Source organism: Plectropomus leopardus, chromosome 14, assembly GCF_008729295.1.
Source record: "Plectropomus leopardus isolate mb chromosome 14, YSFRI_Pleo_2.0, whole genome shotgun sequence".
Lineage (NCBI taxonomy): Eukaryota > Metazoa > Chordata > Actinopteri > Perciformes > Serranidae > Plectropomus > Plectropomus leopardus.
This window is the reverse complement of record NC_056476.1, coordinates 25,763,966-25,779,875: the sequence shown is the minus strand read 5'-3', so window position 1 is coordinate 25,779,875 and position 15,910 is coordinate 25,763,966. Positions and strand designations below refer to the sequence as shown.

Genomic DNA, 15,910 nt, shown 5'->3' with positions numbered 1-15,910 from the left:
TGTATACTTAATTTTAATTTTATTTCATTTCCATTAACAACCAGTCAATTCAGAACAGTGAGAAACTTATACTTCTACTACGACTAATAGTAATTATTATTATTGTTGTTATTGTTATTGTTATTGTTATTTTTATTATTATTATAATCATTAGTAGTAGTAGTAGTAGTAGTGGTAGTAGTAGTATTGATTTATTTCATTTCATTTTTATTTGTGCTAGTCATGTAAATGCATAACAATCAGATATGGATTGAAAACCACTCTATTACACATTACATGACCCAAAAGTAGCAAGAAAAAACCCTTATTTAACCTGCCCCTTTCTGAAAACATATATAAACAAAAGAAATAGATGATCTGTCAATTACTGTTACATAACAAACAATACTTATAGTAGACTCAGAGAGAAAAATAAATAAATACAGGATTCAAGAGCCATACATTAAGTCACCTTCAACAAGGGGACAGATTTTAGATAGTTTCATATAGTCTATTTTGGCTTTAAACATCATCTTAAAGTGAAAAATATGCACTTTAAATCATTCTGCAATAATATTACTATTAATTGTTGTAGTAGTAGCATATATTTTATTTTATTTTTTATTGAGGCACATGATAGTGCAACTGAAATATTAGGAGAAAATAAATCATACAGTCTCTGGGGAAAAGAATAGCTGCGGTTTATCTTTTAAATAAAATCTCGGCAGGGAGGCGAACTCGCGATATCTTATGCAACCGCGGCTCTGTTTACTTTGCTGCTTCCTGTTTCTCCACTTGGCTACAGAGCAAAGCCGCTACAAAGTCGCTTATCGTGTGGTGTGGTTTGCACTCCTGCGAAAGCTTCAAACGCAGCAGGCACATTGTGCAGAGATGGACATCCTTACTGTGTTGCCGTCCAACTTCGGATACGTGATATTTACGTACCTCTACAGCTGGATTATGCTGGGGTATCTGGCAGTCAAGGTTGGGGGCGCCAGGAAGAAATACGATGTAAAGGTAGCTGACATTTGACTTTAGTTGAAAATAATGAAAAGAAGAAGAAAAAATGATACTGGACACTCAGTTATATTGGAGGCGTTTTTTGTTCCTGTTTTATGTGTTATTTGCTTTACTTTGCAGTATCCCACCATGTACAGTGACAAGGAGCAGGTATTCAACTGTATCCAGAGAGCACATCAGAACACTCTGGAAGTGTACCCTCAGTGGCTTGTTTTCCAGACCATTGGAGCTCTTGTCTACCCAGTATGTAGCATTTTTTAACAACCTAATCATACACAACCATAAGTAACATTATATGTTTGATGTTTATATTCTTTTGCTGTTCAATTGGAGCAACTGCAGTTGTTACCACACACAGTGGACGTGTGGGAAGGGCACATGATCTTTGGCACATATTCTCCAGATAACAGAGTCAAGCACAAAGGCACTGTCACAGTGATAAAGCATATTTTCATCACATCCCGTCTGTTTGTAATTCCCTTTTTCTTTCTTCACAATAGCTATCAGCATCTGTGCTGGGGGCTATCTGGGTGACCAGCAGGTTCTCCTACGCTTGGGGTTATTACACAGGAGGTAAGACAGATGTGTTAATCCTTGAAAACTGAGCAAATTGGCTTGATTTTTTTTTTCATTAACATCATTGGAAGGCAATGAGCAATGAAAGAAGAAATGACACACGAATTAGTAAAAAGTACAATAAAATTAACTGAAAAAAATTCTTTTAAAAAGTAAAGAAAGTACAAAAAAACCCAGAAAATGACCAGTGAAAAGTGTTTTTAAAATTCTAATAATGTTGCTTGCTTTTTTTCCCCCCGAGAAATGTTTCCCTTGCTTTTTATAAATACATTTCTAAATCTACTAATTTCTTTAAACTTGTGAGACATTTATTACCAAGTTGTTCATAGCATTTTCCTCCATTTATTTTTTAAAGGAATTGCACAAATTTGCTCAGGGTTCAAAGATTTAAATACTTGTAAAATGCGTCTGAAAGAAGCACAAGAAAAGGGATGTCGCTCCAGGTTTTTAAAGGGTTAATATACTATGGAAGGAACTGAGGGAGGGCAAAAGCACCTAAGTTCTCTTCTCAGCTTATAGATTTTTGCACCCGATTCTAGTCTGACATAATGCATTAAAATACAGACCACCAATATTACTCTTATGTAAGTGTTGAATGCAATATAGCACACGGGTCAGAGTTTTATAGGGGCCCCTAAAGGAATAAAACCCAATCTACCACTGCATTGCAAGTCATTCTAGGTAGGTGATAGTACTAAGCAATGATTAGATTCAGTCATTGTTGCAAGAAATTTAACCTGCAATAATTAATTTCTAATTTCCACAGAATAATAATCTTAATAATATAGCGTTAGTGGTGTAAAGGCTGCCAGGTCCAGGTGTATCAGAGGTTACAGTACAGTGATTGTCAGACCATTTTTGTTGCTTTTCACCTAGTTTCGTTCAATCATATACAGAAGATAGTATTTAGCAGAAGATAATAAAAAGACTAGGATAAGGTCTAATTTATGGCAATTATTTAGGGAAAGTGGTTTTTGAACAAGTAAATGAATGTGTTATCTGTTAAGTATTCGGTGTGAATCCCAAAATCAGACCAAACCATTCCCCCATGAACAGTTGTGAAAAGTAACAAGGTACATTTACTCAAGTACTTTACTCAAGTATAATTTTGAGGTACTTGTGCTTTACTTTGTATTTCAGTTTCTTCTCCACTACAATTTAGGGGCAAATATTGTACTTTTTACTCCACCACATTTATTTGATAGCTCTAGTTACTTTGCAGATTTATGTTGCTAATACTAAATATAAACTAATACACTCTGACATATTGTTAGAGGTTAAACTACCAGGCAGTATATCAAGTAGTTAAAATGAGCTCCACCTTTACCTGCTATGACATCTAAGTGCTTAACACACTTACTTCATTCATCGACGATTATTATCCAATAATATAAAATATATTATTTTGAAATGGATCATTCTACATAAAGTACTTTTACTGTTGGTACTTGAAATATAGTTTAACACTAATACTTTGAAACGTTTACTCAGGTAAAGTTTTGAATGCAGGAGTTCTTTAACCGTACCTTCAATAGACTGTATTGCATGTTTTTTCTAATTCATCATTATAAAGGTCTGAGTGTTTCTTCCACAACTGCCTATGACCAAATTTAGTATTTGTTTTGATGCATGAATTGTATTCATTGATATTGAATCATGTATTTCTGCTTAAGACTGTTTTATGTTTTATCCCAGATCCAGCCAAAAGGATGAATGGGGCCTACGGCTACATTGGATACTTTGGCGTCATCATTCTGTCCATATCTGTAGCCTTGCAACTGCTTGGAGTCTTTTAAGACAGCTGTCATCATGTTTGCACATTTAACTTGGCTTGCATGGAATTTATAAATGTGTCAGCTATAATGTAGCTGTACAGTTCTTTGAATGCTAATTCCAGATCAAGAAACATATTTTTATGGACCACTAACTTGATATATTTTTATTCCAATATTTGCTGTGAATGTACTCCATGTGATCACTGAAAATAAAGCCGACTGAGCCCCAAATCTGTCCTATAGTCCTCTGTTCACAGTCGCAGGAATAACAGGTTGTGAATAATGAAAAGGCCCCATGTGACTCACACATGACGCCTGGGGCACAAAATCTCCCATTAAAGCGTGCAGCTTGAAAAACATCAACGTCATTTTTACAAGCAATGATAGATCTTTTTAAAACATTCTGTTGTTTGGTAATTTTAGAAGAAATCATTTCTAACATAAATTATAAACTTAACTACTTTTGTGTCGGAAAAAAAAAAAACATATTAAATTATTACTTTGCTGCTCTGCACCCAGAACCACAGATTGGGCAGTCAAAAGCAAACTGGCCTATTTACAAGGAATTTAAATACATGTAAAAATCTGTTGTCTTTAATATTTTTGTAAGTTTGAATTATTCCTTTATTAATTAAGTTGAATCTAAAATTACAGGATTTATCATTTGTACTTTTGCTTTTGTGTTAAATTTATTACAAATGTACTGTTGTATTATTTTTGGCTTAAGTCTAGCATGTGTTTTAGTCTCTAATAGCTTCATAAGTAAATGTGAAAATCTCTTCAAAGTGCTCACCCACGGTGTTTCCTTCATGAACTGGTGCTAAACTCGTACTTCCACCAATAACTTGTATGTAGCTTTTTTCTCTGAAAATAATAAAGTAGAAAAAAAACTTTAATTCGCCTTTGTATAGTTTTTAGATCTATAGACTGTTTTTAACATAAGTAGCACATATTTCAGTGTTTAATACTGCACTATTTTATTACACTGAGAAAAATGCGCTGTAATATGTTGTTGTCTATTTCATCATTTTAGTATGAAGTAGTTACAAGGCGATGCTATCCGTTATCACGCGCGCATGTATAGGTAAAGTCATCTCATTTGATTACCATATTACTATGCCCACATACCAAGTAGGTTACACGACTTTTCGAGTGCTTTATTTCATTTTTCGTGTAATCTTGCACAGATTCCTACTTTCTCCACCACACCTGAATGCACCAGTATCAACAGCGTCTCAGAGCCTCCCTCATCAAATGGGTGTGCAGGAACTGCGCATGTGCACGACCGAGCTCTATCGGAAGCGAAGTCGGGCATATCTAGGGGGTTCACATCAAAAACCGAAAATAAAAGGTAAGAACTTCTCTGAAAATGGCATTACAAGCAAGTATTACCTTTAGGGTGTGTGTTTTCGCTCTGTACCGCCGCTGTCGTTTGAGCTATGCTATTATTTTTAGCTACTTCGAAGCTGGAAGAAATCTTCAAGGAAATGTTTGCTAGTGCCAAAGCGATGAACAAAAGAAACAGACGACACAGCCCCGTTTTATCTACTGTATGATCATTCACTCTTTGTTTTTTACAGTTTTGCACTGGATAAGTGGACACACTTGTTGTCAAAAAGATGCTATAAATGTATTATGTATAAATAGTGTGTAATGCTGGTGCTTGGTATATAAGCCAGGGAGTTAAGCAGCATCCTACAGCGATTGCGCACAAACATATATTGTTTTTAAAAGTTCTGCTGTCAGTATTTGAGGGGATTGAATATGTATAGTAAAATATTTCCGTATACTTGTGATGTCGAGATGACTGAGTATACCCATGAAGTTTCTGCTGTTGTTTTCACTTTTACACATAATTGGATATAACGCCCTTTTCCCAGAGTCATGTCAGGATTTCTGGACGGTATCCGGTGCGGAGACTGTGAGTGCAATGTGGACTGGGGGGAGAGAAGAAACACCATCGCATCTATAGCTGCTGGAGTTCTGGTATTTTACTGTTTTTACAATTAATCAGAGTACCACAGCATTCATAGGCCAGATCGACTGTAGCTATAGAGTTTACCTCTGTAGCGTCAGTGTAGTATCTGCCCTATGAATGTTAATACTGTAGTTATTGGGGGGGGTCTTTAATGTTGACCCTCCCCAAACCTACGAATATTTTTTCCTGGAGCCTCACTGATTGACTGGGGGAAAATGTATGACCTTCCCTCCACTATAAAAAATAGGCCCTAACCATAAATATATTTGTAATATTCATGCCAAATTGGAGCCTATGCAATGAACAAAAACTAACAGTGCAGTGGCAAAATCGGTATCATCACCATCAATAACATCTTGCTATCACAAACGATATTAGATTTTTAAAAATTACTCTTTGAGGTTTTAAAGTTAAAAGTTGAAAACAAAATCCTGGTGTTAAAAAAAAGGGCTTAGTTTTTAATTTTTATAACAGTCTGGTTTGTGCAAACGGTTTATTATGGCAAAATTTTAAATGAGACGTGGAATTAGGTGATTTTTAAGACAGAAGCTCACATTGCGCATGATGTTATCAGGTACCAGCGGAATTTGAATAATACGACAAATTTCTTTTTCTTTTAGTTCAGGCTACGATATGAATGTTTAATTTTGCCGATCTTAAAAAAAAAAACATGCCCTTGAAACCCACCAACAGGATTTGGGGTTCAGTGGGTATTAAAAATAAATACAAAATATGACCATTTAAAGTTTTATGTCTGTCCCCTAAGCCAAAATAGAAACTGAAAGTCCCTCCCCAGTGCTTAAAAAATTCTTTCACATGCCTCCCCTGTTTTGCACCACCCCATTCCCCCTCATATATAGTGAACAGTTCCTTAATAATGATTGCTGTATGCAGAGAGGTGGGCTCCTGTATAGTTGGGTTTTTTTAACACATTTTCTGACATTCATGCTCACGCTTGTCAGTGAAGTCCTCGGGCTGACTGTGGATGTTGTTGTTGCAGTTCTTCACTGGCTGGTGGATCATCATCGATGCAGCAGTGAAATATCCTAGCGAGGCAGAGTTTCATCACGCCTATCACACTTGTGGAGTCATCGCTACAGTGGCCTTTCTCATGTAAGAACGACTCTGCAGACGGTTTGTGCCGCATGAAACGTTAGATTCATCAGTTTGACAAAACAGGCTCATCGCCAGGTTCAACATTGGTGTGTCTTAAAGAGATAGTTTGAAATTTGAAGTGGGGTTGTATGGGGTGCTTATCTGTAGTCGGTTTATTGCATACAGTAGATGTCAGTCAGCATGCCTGCAGTTTGGAGAGGCAAGCTGGAGTCCGACACAGAAGCTAAGCTTTCTATTGCTGTGGTTAGGGGTCAGCAACAAAACCCATTTTTGCCACCTAAAAAAAGCCCAGTATCACTCAAAATCTATACTAGATATAGCATTTTTTTGCTTTTGTCTTTTTCTTTCATTTTTCAATAATAACATAAATTACAAAATAAATTAATAAAAATGCAACGAAAGTGTCAGCATAGGAGGAACTTTTACGTTGTAAAAACTCAGGGAGCTTTTTTCAGTCATTCATATTTTATTAAAAGTTTCACTTGACTTTATGAAATACGTTGCAGGAAACTTGTTGTATATGATGTTGAAAGTTTCAGTTTGGGTTTTTTTTTTAAGATATATTTTGGGGCTTTTTCAATGCCTTTATTTGATAGGACAGATATAGCGTGAAAGGGGGAGAGAGAGAAAGAGAAGGGATGACATGCAGCAAAGGGCCAAAGCCAGACACGAACCCGTGGCTGCTGCGGCGAGGACGCAGTCTCTGTACACGGGGCGCCAGCTCTACCAACTGAGCCACCGGGCACCCCGAATGTTTCTGTTTTGATTTAACATTTGGCAACGGCATTTAAACCAAGTTTTGCATTGGAGTTTGTTATATTCCAAGTTATAAATATTGACAGAAAAATTAGATTTTGATTGTATATGCATATTGTTTCCAAATATCATTTATCTGTCTCATTAACTACTAATAATCGGTATCGGCCCTGAATATTTGTCAACCCCTAATATAGAGTACACTTCAATTGGCATATTTTAAGGCTGGACTTGTTTAGGTCTTAAAAATACATCTGGTTGCTGACCTCTCTAAAGCAGATTGCCTGGCTTCCATGTTGGATTTCATCCTGCTTCGCCAAACTGGAGGCGTGCTGACAGACATCTACTGTATCTAATATTCTGTCTGCGGATAAGAACCCCATACGGCCCTTCTTGAAAAAATCTGCACTATCCCTTCATGCTCAAAGCCCCATCCTCAGGCCTTCCTCATGTGTGGAGTTGCTCATTTGTAATGGACAGTGTTTGCTGTCACAGACCTCTAGAGTATAGAGTTTCAGTCACACAATAACAGGTGGTTGTATATTTGGGAGGTGAGGGGGTCGTTACCTCTGTCTCTGTTCAAGAAATGGTCTCTGGAGTCACATGTGGATGACCTCTTTAATCTTGACATGTCTTAACCTCAGGGCTATGGCAAAGGGTTGAAAGCCTCTAAAGTACGTGGACCTTGTGATGCCCGTGTTTTGGCTATTTCCCAGCTGGTTAGACGCCTCAGTTTGGGAGCTGAGACCTTCATAATGTCTATACTTCTTATCTAAGGGAAATGCGTTGCATGATATTCCCATGGGGTCTGTCAACATAAGCAGTCAGACAGAAGTGACTTATTAAGTAATTTCTGACATGTTTGTAATAGTATGTTTGTGATTTGACCCATCAAGGATAAATGCTGTTTCCAACGGCCAAGTGAGAGGAGACAGCTACAGTGAAGGCTGCATTGGACAGACAGGTGTGTATGATGGGACACGAAGAACCTCTCCACACACTAAGTATACTTTCCCACAAACACTTTCACCCTTTGAACCCTAGATAGACATCACTTTTCTTGTGCTGTGTTCAGACACCTTTCACAAGTATTTAAACCTTTAGTATTTAAAAACATGGATAAAAGTCAACAAGCAACTTGGTAAGAGATGTCTCACAAAATCAACAACATTGGCAACCAAGTTCAATGTTTCCCTTAACATGTGGCTTCATGCAGTGGTTTAAGTGGCTGACCCTGACACGTTTCCTCTAAGCATCGTCTTCACTACGAAACAAGTCTATAAGGTTTTGCCTATCAGTGGTCTTATCTGTAAAATGAGATCATAGTTTAATCACATTAGGGCAAGTGCAAACAGGTGCTGTCTTTGCTGCGGTTAAGTTTTGATTTCCGCTGAAGTGGTGACTGCTGCACTGCAGTGTGTCAGCACTGATAGGTGCTTTTAAGTTGTGAGGAAGACCTTATTTTTTTCTCAAGAGCAAGGTATGCTCCATTTTTTTAAGTGGTGTACATGTTAAGAAATTGTAAACTTCATAATTCTCACAAGTCTGATCACTTAATTTTTTTAGCACGACATTCTACTTAATTAAATTTAAAACCATAAAATTACTTTTTATACTTAAGTGCAGTAAAAGTCAGATACTCTAAGATGTTTACTCAAGTAATATTCTAATAGGCGACTTCATCTTCTGTCAAAGTAATTTTCTACTAAGATATCTGTACTTTTACTTAAGTGTGGCTTTCAGGTACTTCATCCACCTTTCATACATGCAGGGGTGTATATAATGTAAACACTTGCAGTAACATAACCTGAAACAAATGTAGCATGTTAAGACATCCCTCAGCTTGTCTTGAAAGTACAAAAAAAGGTTTTAAACAGAGTATTCACAACAGTCTGAAAGGGTTTTTGTTTAGCTCATTATTCAAAGCCCTGGCCATGTTTAATATGAACATCATACATTGTTATGTCATATATATGACAGAAAATGATGAAAATCTTGGCAGATCCCCTTTTATTCTTCTGAGTTCTCTATATTAAAATAATGCTTTTTTTACTGGATATTTTAATGCTGTCACTTCTGTTACTACAGGACTTGTGCACAAATCTAAGACTATTTCCTTGTATTAGTATTACAACATAAATGCAGGAAAAACACAAACCCCTTAAGAAATGCTTCTTAGTTAGTTAGATCTTTATTTCTAACGTGTCAAATAAAATGGGAGAAAAAAATAAAATATAAGCAAGATAGGAACTCCAGAATGCCCATCAGACATATTCAGTAAGTAAGTATTTCCTGTCTGAAAGGAGTAGCAATAAGCGTCAGCCAGTAACGCACCCTCTCTTATCTCTGTCTGCAGGCGCTCGAGTGTGGCTCTTCATTGGCTTCATGCTGGCTTTTGGCTCCCTCATTGCCTCCATGTGGATTCTGTTCGGAGGCTTCGTAGTGCCTCGTAAGTCCTTTTTTTTTCCTATCTTGTACAAACTGTGTTTTGTGTGTGTGCGTGTGTGTGTTGTGTCAGTGTTACTCACTCAGTGATTAGTTTTAGGGTGTAACAGTGTTTTCCAGTGCAGAGCAACGCTGAAGTGTCTTTGTTTTTTTTTATTCCAGAGTTGAAAGAGAAGCCATAACTTAATATACATATGATGTATGGCAGGACCAAAATGTTGTATAGTCTGATCCTTATCTGCTCTGTATTTTATAATCTGTAAATCTGCTGTCTCCTGCAGAGAAGGCTGTTGTGTACCCCGGTATTGCCATTTTCTTCCAAAATGCTTTCATTTTCTTTGGGTAAGTTAATTGTTTCCGAGCAGCGCTATTCTTCAATTCCATGCTAACACTTCAGCACAGGTATTTTGTGGGAATATTTTTCTGACATCATCTTCTTGTCTCTTGATTAGGGGTTTGGTCTTCAAGTTTGGACGTACAGAGGATCTGTGGCAGTAATGGGGTCTGTGTGTCTTCTTGTCCACTTGTCCACGTTTATACACTCTGCTTTCTATATTGTAAAAGACAATATGCTTTAGCAGTTATTCACTTTATATATAATACTTTTTTAGCTTTCAAATTAACATGTTTAATTTATATTGTTTGCTGTAAATTAGCTAAATCATAACTAAGCACAAAGTTTCATAGTTTCCTTTAAAGTTTTGAATATGTTCAAATGTGGCACATCTTTAAATGTGTCTCTTTGCACTCAGACCGTGTAGCCATGTTGTAATAATGGTTTACAAAATGTGTATTTTGGGAGCTTTATTCCTCTGAACTGTCCACATTGCCTCACTTTTATGATATCCTTTCATTTGAAGTCTTTTAGGTGGGGAAAACATAAATAATTATGGTACAAAATATCATTAAGGGAAATATTTCACAATACTGTACACATGAACTGAATGTAACCATAAGAGGTTGTTTGTATTTTTCTTGAAATAACTTTATGTCTGCTGAAAAACTGCAGTCATGCAGATTTATTGTTAAAAGTTATTCAGCTCACACTGCTGACATGAGGTCAACAAAGGTTTCACATCTGTACGGTGTTCAATGTGTGTGTGGAGATTTGTATTTGACTGCAGCACTTCTCCATTTGCTCCTGTAACATCCAAACCACAAGGTCAGTTTCTGACAACCATGGCATCATTAAACAGAAGTATACTGGGCACTACATGAGGTTTGTTTTTTTTATTTTCTCAGTCTTGCACACATAAAAAACATCTAATAACTTCTATGACATATATACTTTGATATGAATGAACACCAAAAATAGTTTGTACTTCCAGGATCAGATTTGTTCTCCTTTCTTCTTCTACTTGTGCACAGCGAGATGGGGAAACTGCAAAACATAAAGATATTTAGTTTGGTGTTTTTTCATGAATTAACCGTTTTCAGGATAAAACAGCATAAAATATTACGAAATCCATTACTACTTAGCATTGCTATAGATAGGATGATAAGGGCCGGTCCCAGCGTCCCTCCTAAAGCCCTGAACCCTCAGGGACTCGATCGATGTCACCTGGTGAATGTTTGAGTGCGAGAGGCTGCAAGTTTTTTAAACGGTATAAACAGGAAACGGACAGTTCCTTGCAGTGACGTACCACGTTACTTTGAAATCGCCAAAACATGGTGCAATTGTGAGTTTGGGACTTTTTTACATCCTTCACTGCCAAGGCACTTCACGGTTCAGTCTCTGATTTGAGCGTCCTCTCGGCGCTTGCCTTACAGAATGGACGAGAGCTAATTGCTGATTAATCAATTTAGTTGTTTTTGTCAAAACAGCATCATGAAGTAAAATAGAAAGCAATAGTTTATAAATAAACTGTATTCAAGAATGTAGTGTTTCTGCTTAAATTTAATATGCCCAGCTGGACTGCCACATTTCAGTCTGTCCCTTTTTAAAGTTTTAAAGTTAAAATGTTATTTAGTTCCTTATTTTCTATACCCCAATTTGGTTTTTATCGGTTTTCTTTTAAAATGTGGTGATTTATTGTCCATTTTATTTTCCTAGCTTGTGAAGCACTTTCAAAAAAGTGCTTTATAAACAAAGATTATCATTTAGAATGGTAAGTTTTCTGAAAAGCAGCCTTACAGAAAGTGCGCATAAGGGCTCGAAATGTCTGCTGGATAGTCCTCATGCTGCATTTTACAGCAGAACAGCTCTAAGTCCTTACGGACTTTGCGGAAATGCACCTCAAACTCTGTTAGTGTGGAGACTGGGATTGGGCCAACATCTTTATTGCTTACCTCCCAGAAAGCCTGATCATCAAAACATTTCTTGTGTTGTGGTGGTCTCCAGAAGTTCCACTTGAGTAGGAGCCCTTCATACAATCACATATAAAAGTCATAAGGAAAGCTTACAGTTTAATGCGGTGTTGACATACATGTGTAATTGTCAACCGGTTTATTGTTGATCACTATGAAAAAGGTGACTCTGGGTCAGTGGTTCCCAACTGGTGGGTTGCAGTCCAAAAGTGGATCGCCTGTCCATTTTGAATGGACCGTAAGTGACTCGAAAACATGTCAAGTTCAATGAATATCTGGCGCAGAGCTTTTATTATGAAGTGCTGTTTTGGTTTATGTTTTATTTCTTTGTTGTCTGCTCCAACGTGTTGTTTACAAGTTGTGAAATGAAATTGGATATGTGGGCATTTATCTAATGTGAGGACCTTGAACAAATGACAAAGGAGAAATCTGGACCCTGTGGCTGGAGCAGCTGGGAGCCACTGCTCTTGGTGACCTCCGTTTCACTAAAATACTGAAAACCTAAAATGAGGTATTTGTTGGGTCAAATTTCAATGTTAATGGTGACTAAATAATTAAAAAAGGATCTTCTGTCTTTGAGTATGATTGTGATAAACTGTTGCTAATTAAAACAATATTTGAGAGAAGCTTTACCTGTCAGGATTCCCATGGACAGGCTTATAGTGATGGTGATGAGGAGAGCACAAATGTGAAATACAGCAAACCGGATCGCCCTACAAAACAAAGCAACAGTTAGGTTTCACACCTTTTGTGTGTGTTCCAATGCAAACGTATGAGCTACATTCTTACAATGTGTGATCTTCGCTGTCTATAATCTGAAGGAGGAGATGTGCTAGCCATCCCAGTAGACCAGGGAGTCCGTGTGTGCTCAGGATAGCACAGGTGTCATGGCACTCAAATGCAAGCTGCATGTGAATCTAGAAGATAAGAGCTTATGATGAGTTGTGTAAAGATTATTAAAATCAAAGGGTACGTGTCCATGTAGTGATCCAAACCTTGAGGTATCGGAATCCAATGGTTGATACAAGAGCAGCAGTGAATCCGATTGTCATTGCCTCCCATGGCTGATGAACAGCGGACATAGAAACCCCAACAGCAACACCGCCAGCTAGGATGCATGACTGCATATGGATCTGGCAGAGTAAAGATATATGCCCATTATGACTTAGATCTCATTGGTATTAAGTGTACTGATCAGTTAGATTTTTTAGTATCTCCTGTGGCACTTTAACAGGTAAAAGCCCTTTCACTTCAGCCAACAGTGACTCTTGATGAAAGGCCATAATGTTGTGTAACATATCAGGTGTCATACCGGGTTCAGTTTTCCCTTGGGGCTGGAGAGCACAGACACAGCAGCTGCTGTTACAGCACTGACAGCCAGGGCCAGGTAAGTGCTGCACACGGCCCCCAGCTTCCCCCCAGGAGCCTGACTGTCCACAAGGACTGAGTTAAAACTGGGCCAAAACATCCAGAGAAACACAGTCCCTGGAGAACAAAGGATTCAGATTGTGCTTTAATAAGGATGTTTGCTAATGCAGGGTTTGAGCTTAAATGTTGTTTAATGATAGCTGTTAGGGGTCAACAGCTTATTGGCCGGGCCGATTATTGGGGCCAATATTTGGCATTTTGACAATTATCTGTATCTGTTTTTTAATCAGTTTTTACTTGACTTACTAAAAAAAAAAAAGTTGCTGGGAACTTACTGTATTTGATGTTGAAAGTTTCAGTTTTGGTTAAAAGTTGCATGTTGGTTCCGAATATCAGTTATCGGTCTCATTAACTATTAATAATTGGTATTGTGTCAGCCCTGAAAAAACAACATTGGTCGACCCCTAATAGCTATTTCACTTATCTGGTAGTAACAAAAGAAAAACATAGTCCACGCCTTACCCAACATGGAGAACAACCCTGTTCTGCGGTCAGATTTCTCTTTTTCAAATGGCTGCTCGGATCCTCTCCGATACAGGATCCAGGTCAGCATGAGCCCAAAGAAGGCCCCAAAGATGTGAAGCAGCATGATGCTGTTCAGAGGCTGGGTCTAGAGGTAGAAAACACCATTATAAGCAAATACTTGTCCTAAAGACACGATGTAACAGGGTAACATAGGATGCTTACCCTCAGCAGAGTGCGGAGGAGCCATTCATTCAGGACAAACCCTGACACCTCCAGCAGGGCGATGAGGACAATCTGGACAGGGTTAGTCTTTCCCACCACCACTCCGATTGAAATGAGGGCAGAGGCTGTGCACATCTCAGCAACCACTATGCTATATTAAGACATTATAAACATTTACTACAGTGGAATATACATACATATGTATATATAAATATATATATATATACATACATAGATAGATACATACATATATATATATATATATATATATATATATATATATATATATATATATATATATATAGATATCTAGATATATAAATATATCAGGTTCATAATATGTTAAGATGTTTAGAATTGATTCAGTTGAATGCTATTTTCATTTGCCTGATATGCTGTAGATACTGAATAAAGACAAATGGATTCAGAAGGGATCATTCGTGCCAACATATGTGTGACACTGAGTTTAAAAATGTGAAAAAAATGACAACCCCAGAAGATAACATACCTTCTCAAATCGATCCTGATCTTTCCTCTGTAATACCAGGACTCAATTCCATTGAGTACGATTGCCCACTGGGTGGCCATGACAGCGACAAGGAGGTTGAACCCAGCACCACTGAAACCATACCGCACTAGAAAAGTGCACAGGAAGCCAAAACCTAGAATCACCATCACATTCACATCCTGGAACTCTGCAAGAGAAAAGAAGTAGTAGATGCCTGAATCACAATACAGTATATAATACAGTCACTTCTGTTATGTTTCAGTTTGGTGGCCTCCCAACTATTAACTGTAAAATAAGAGACCAAAGTTTGATTCCTTATTAACTCGCCATATTTATATAGTTTTAAACTGGCCTCAACAGCATAGTAAAATTCCAAAAATTCAGTCTTTAGTTTCCGTGTGCCACCCCAAGAATTTAAGTGGTACCATCTGGCCACCCTTGCGAAAAATTTCTGGGGCCGCCTGTTTTTAGGAGACAACCCACACCATCTGCTCCGAAAGAACTAGCAACTGTATGAGCTTATCACTGCCCAACAGTAATAACTGTAGCCCATCCCCTTACCCCTGCACTCTTGTTGTAGTTGTATTTATCTTTTTCTATGTGAAATAGCTTAAAAATATTTAATGAGTTATTCACCCAACCTTTTAACACCCATTGCCCCCCCCACCCCCACCCCTCCCCAAACTACTCACCTGGATAAAAGTTCCTGAAAGCAGTTCCATCTACCTTCACATTGCTTTCAATCTCGGTGTAAAAGGCATATATGACAATGAACCCTGTCTGCAGAAAAAGCAGCACAGGTGCCAGACGGGAGCGCAGACTCGGTGCGTACTGAGGAGCCATTGGAGATGTTTCCTGTGCAATGCGCACTTCTTTTTCAACTGAGGCATGTGTAGCCCCGTCGCTTTGAGCAGAGCACAACCCAAAACACATCCTTTCGTTTTTATCAGCTGCAAGGCATGAACACAGTTGGCTTGACTAGCAGGCCTGGCGAGAGCCGCAGGCCCCCCTCCCCCCAGTGTCCACTGTTGATTGTTTCGTTCAATACAGTATGGTGGCCCTAAGCAGTGCCGTGCACAGACATTTTGGGGGGCTGGTGATCAAAACACACTGTTGATTTAGAGGTGATGCCATAGGCCAAACATAAAAACTAAAATGTAAAATTAGAAACAAAAAATGGAAGAATGAAAAAAAAAGATTGCAAAAGGGGCACTTATCTGGTCAGAGGCCAAAAGGATTGGCCTCTAACCTGACTCAGAAATGAATGATTGAAGTAATAACTCAGTTGTTTTGAGTGCACTTTTTTAAGAATTTTAAGTACAGTGATATAATTCA

The 15,910-nt window shown here is 37.9% G+C and overlaps 3 protein-coding genes across 4 annotated transcripts; 2 read left to right on the top strand and 1 right to left on the bottom strand.

The window, feature by feature from the left end:
* The first annotated feature begins 769 nt into the window (after positions 1-769).
* mgst3b (microsomal glutathione S-transferase 3b) lies at positions 770-3,581 on the top strand. The gene is made up of 4 exons (XM_042500876.1): positions 770-996; positions 1,120-1,242; positions 1,500-1,572; positions 3,271-3,581. Exons 1-4 carry the CDS (start codon positions 871-873, stop codon positions 3,369-3,371), a joined length of 423 nt encoding a protein of 140 aa, XP_042356810.1. The 5' UTR covers positions 770-870; the 3' UTR covers positions 3,372-3,581.
* Positions 3,582-4,620: 1,039 nt separating this feature from the next.
* tmem50a (transmembrane protein 50A) lies at positions 4,621-10,860 on the top strand. The gene is made up of 7 exons (XM_042501042.1): positions 4,621-4,701; positions 5,231-5,336; positions 6,329-6,441; positions 8,097-8,164; positions 9,557-9,649; positions 9,927-9,987; positions 10,098-10,860. The coding sequence occupies exons 2-7, from the start codon at positions 5,235-5,237 to the stop codon at positions 10,141-10,143; spliced, it is 483 nt and encodes a 160-aa protein (XP_042356976.1). The 5' UTR covers positions 4,621-4,701; positions 5,231-5,234; the 3' UTR covers positions 10,144-10,860.
* Positions 10,861-10,870: 10 nt separating this feature from the next.
* Positions 10,871-15,418, bottom strand: rhd (Rh blood group, D antigen). 2 transcript variants are annotated; one of them, XM_042501041.1, is made up of 10 exons: positions 15,268-15,418; positions 14,576-14,762; positions 14,068-14,218; positions 13,843-13,990; positions 13,265-13,437; positions 12,948-13,085; positions 12,742-12,869; positions 12,586-12,665; positions 11,935-12,008; positions 10,871-11,026 (listed from the first exon to the last, which is right to left on the bottom strand). In XM_042501041.1, exons 1-10 carry the CDS (start codon positions 15,416-15,418, stop codon positions 11,000-11,002), a joined length of 1,257 nt encoding a protein of 418 aa, XP_042356975.1. In that variant the 3' UTR covers positions 10,871-10,999. The 2 variants fall into 2 exon arrangements, with proteins under 2 accessions (XP_042356975.1, XP_042356974.1); XM_042501040.1 differs by lacking the exon at positions 10,871-11,026 and having other exon boundaries at positions 11,613-12,008.
* Between the last annotated feature and the right edge of the window lie 492 nt (positions 15,419-15,910).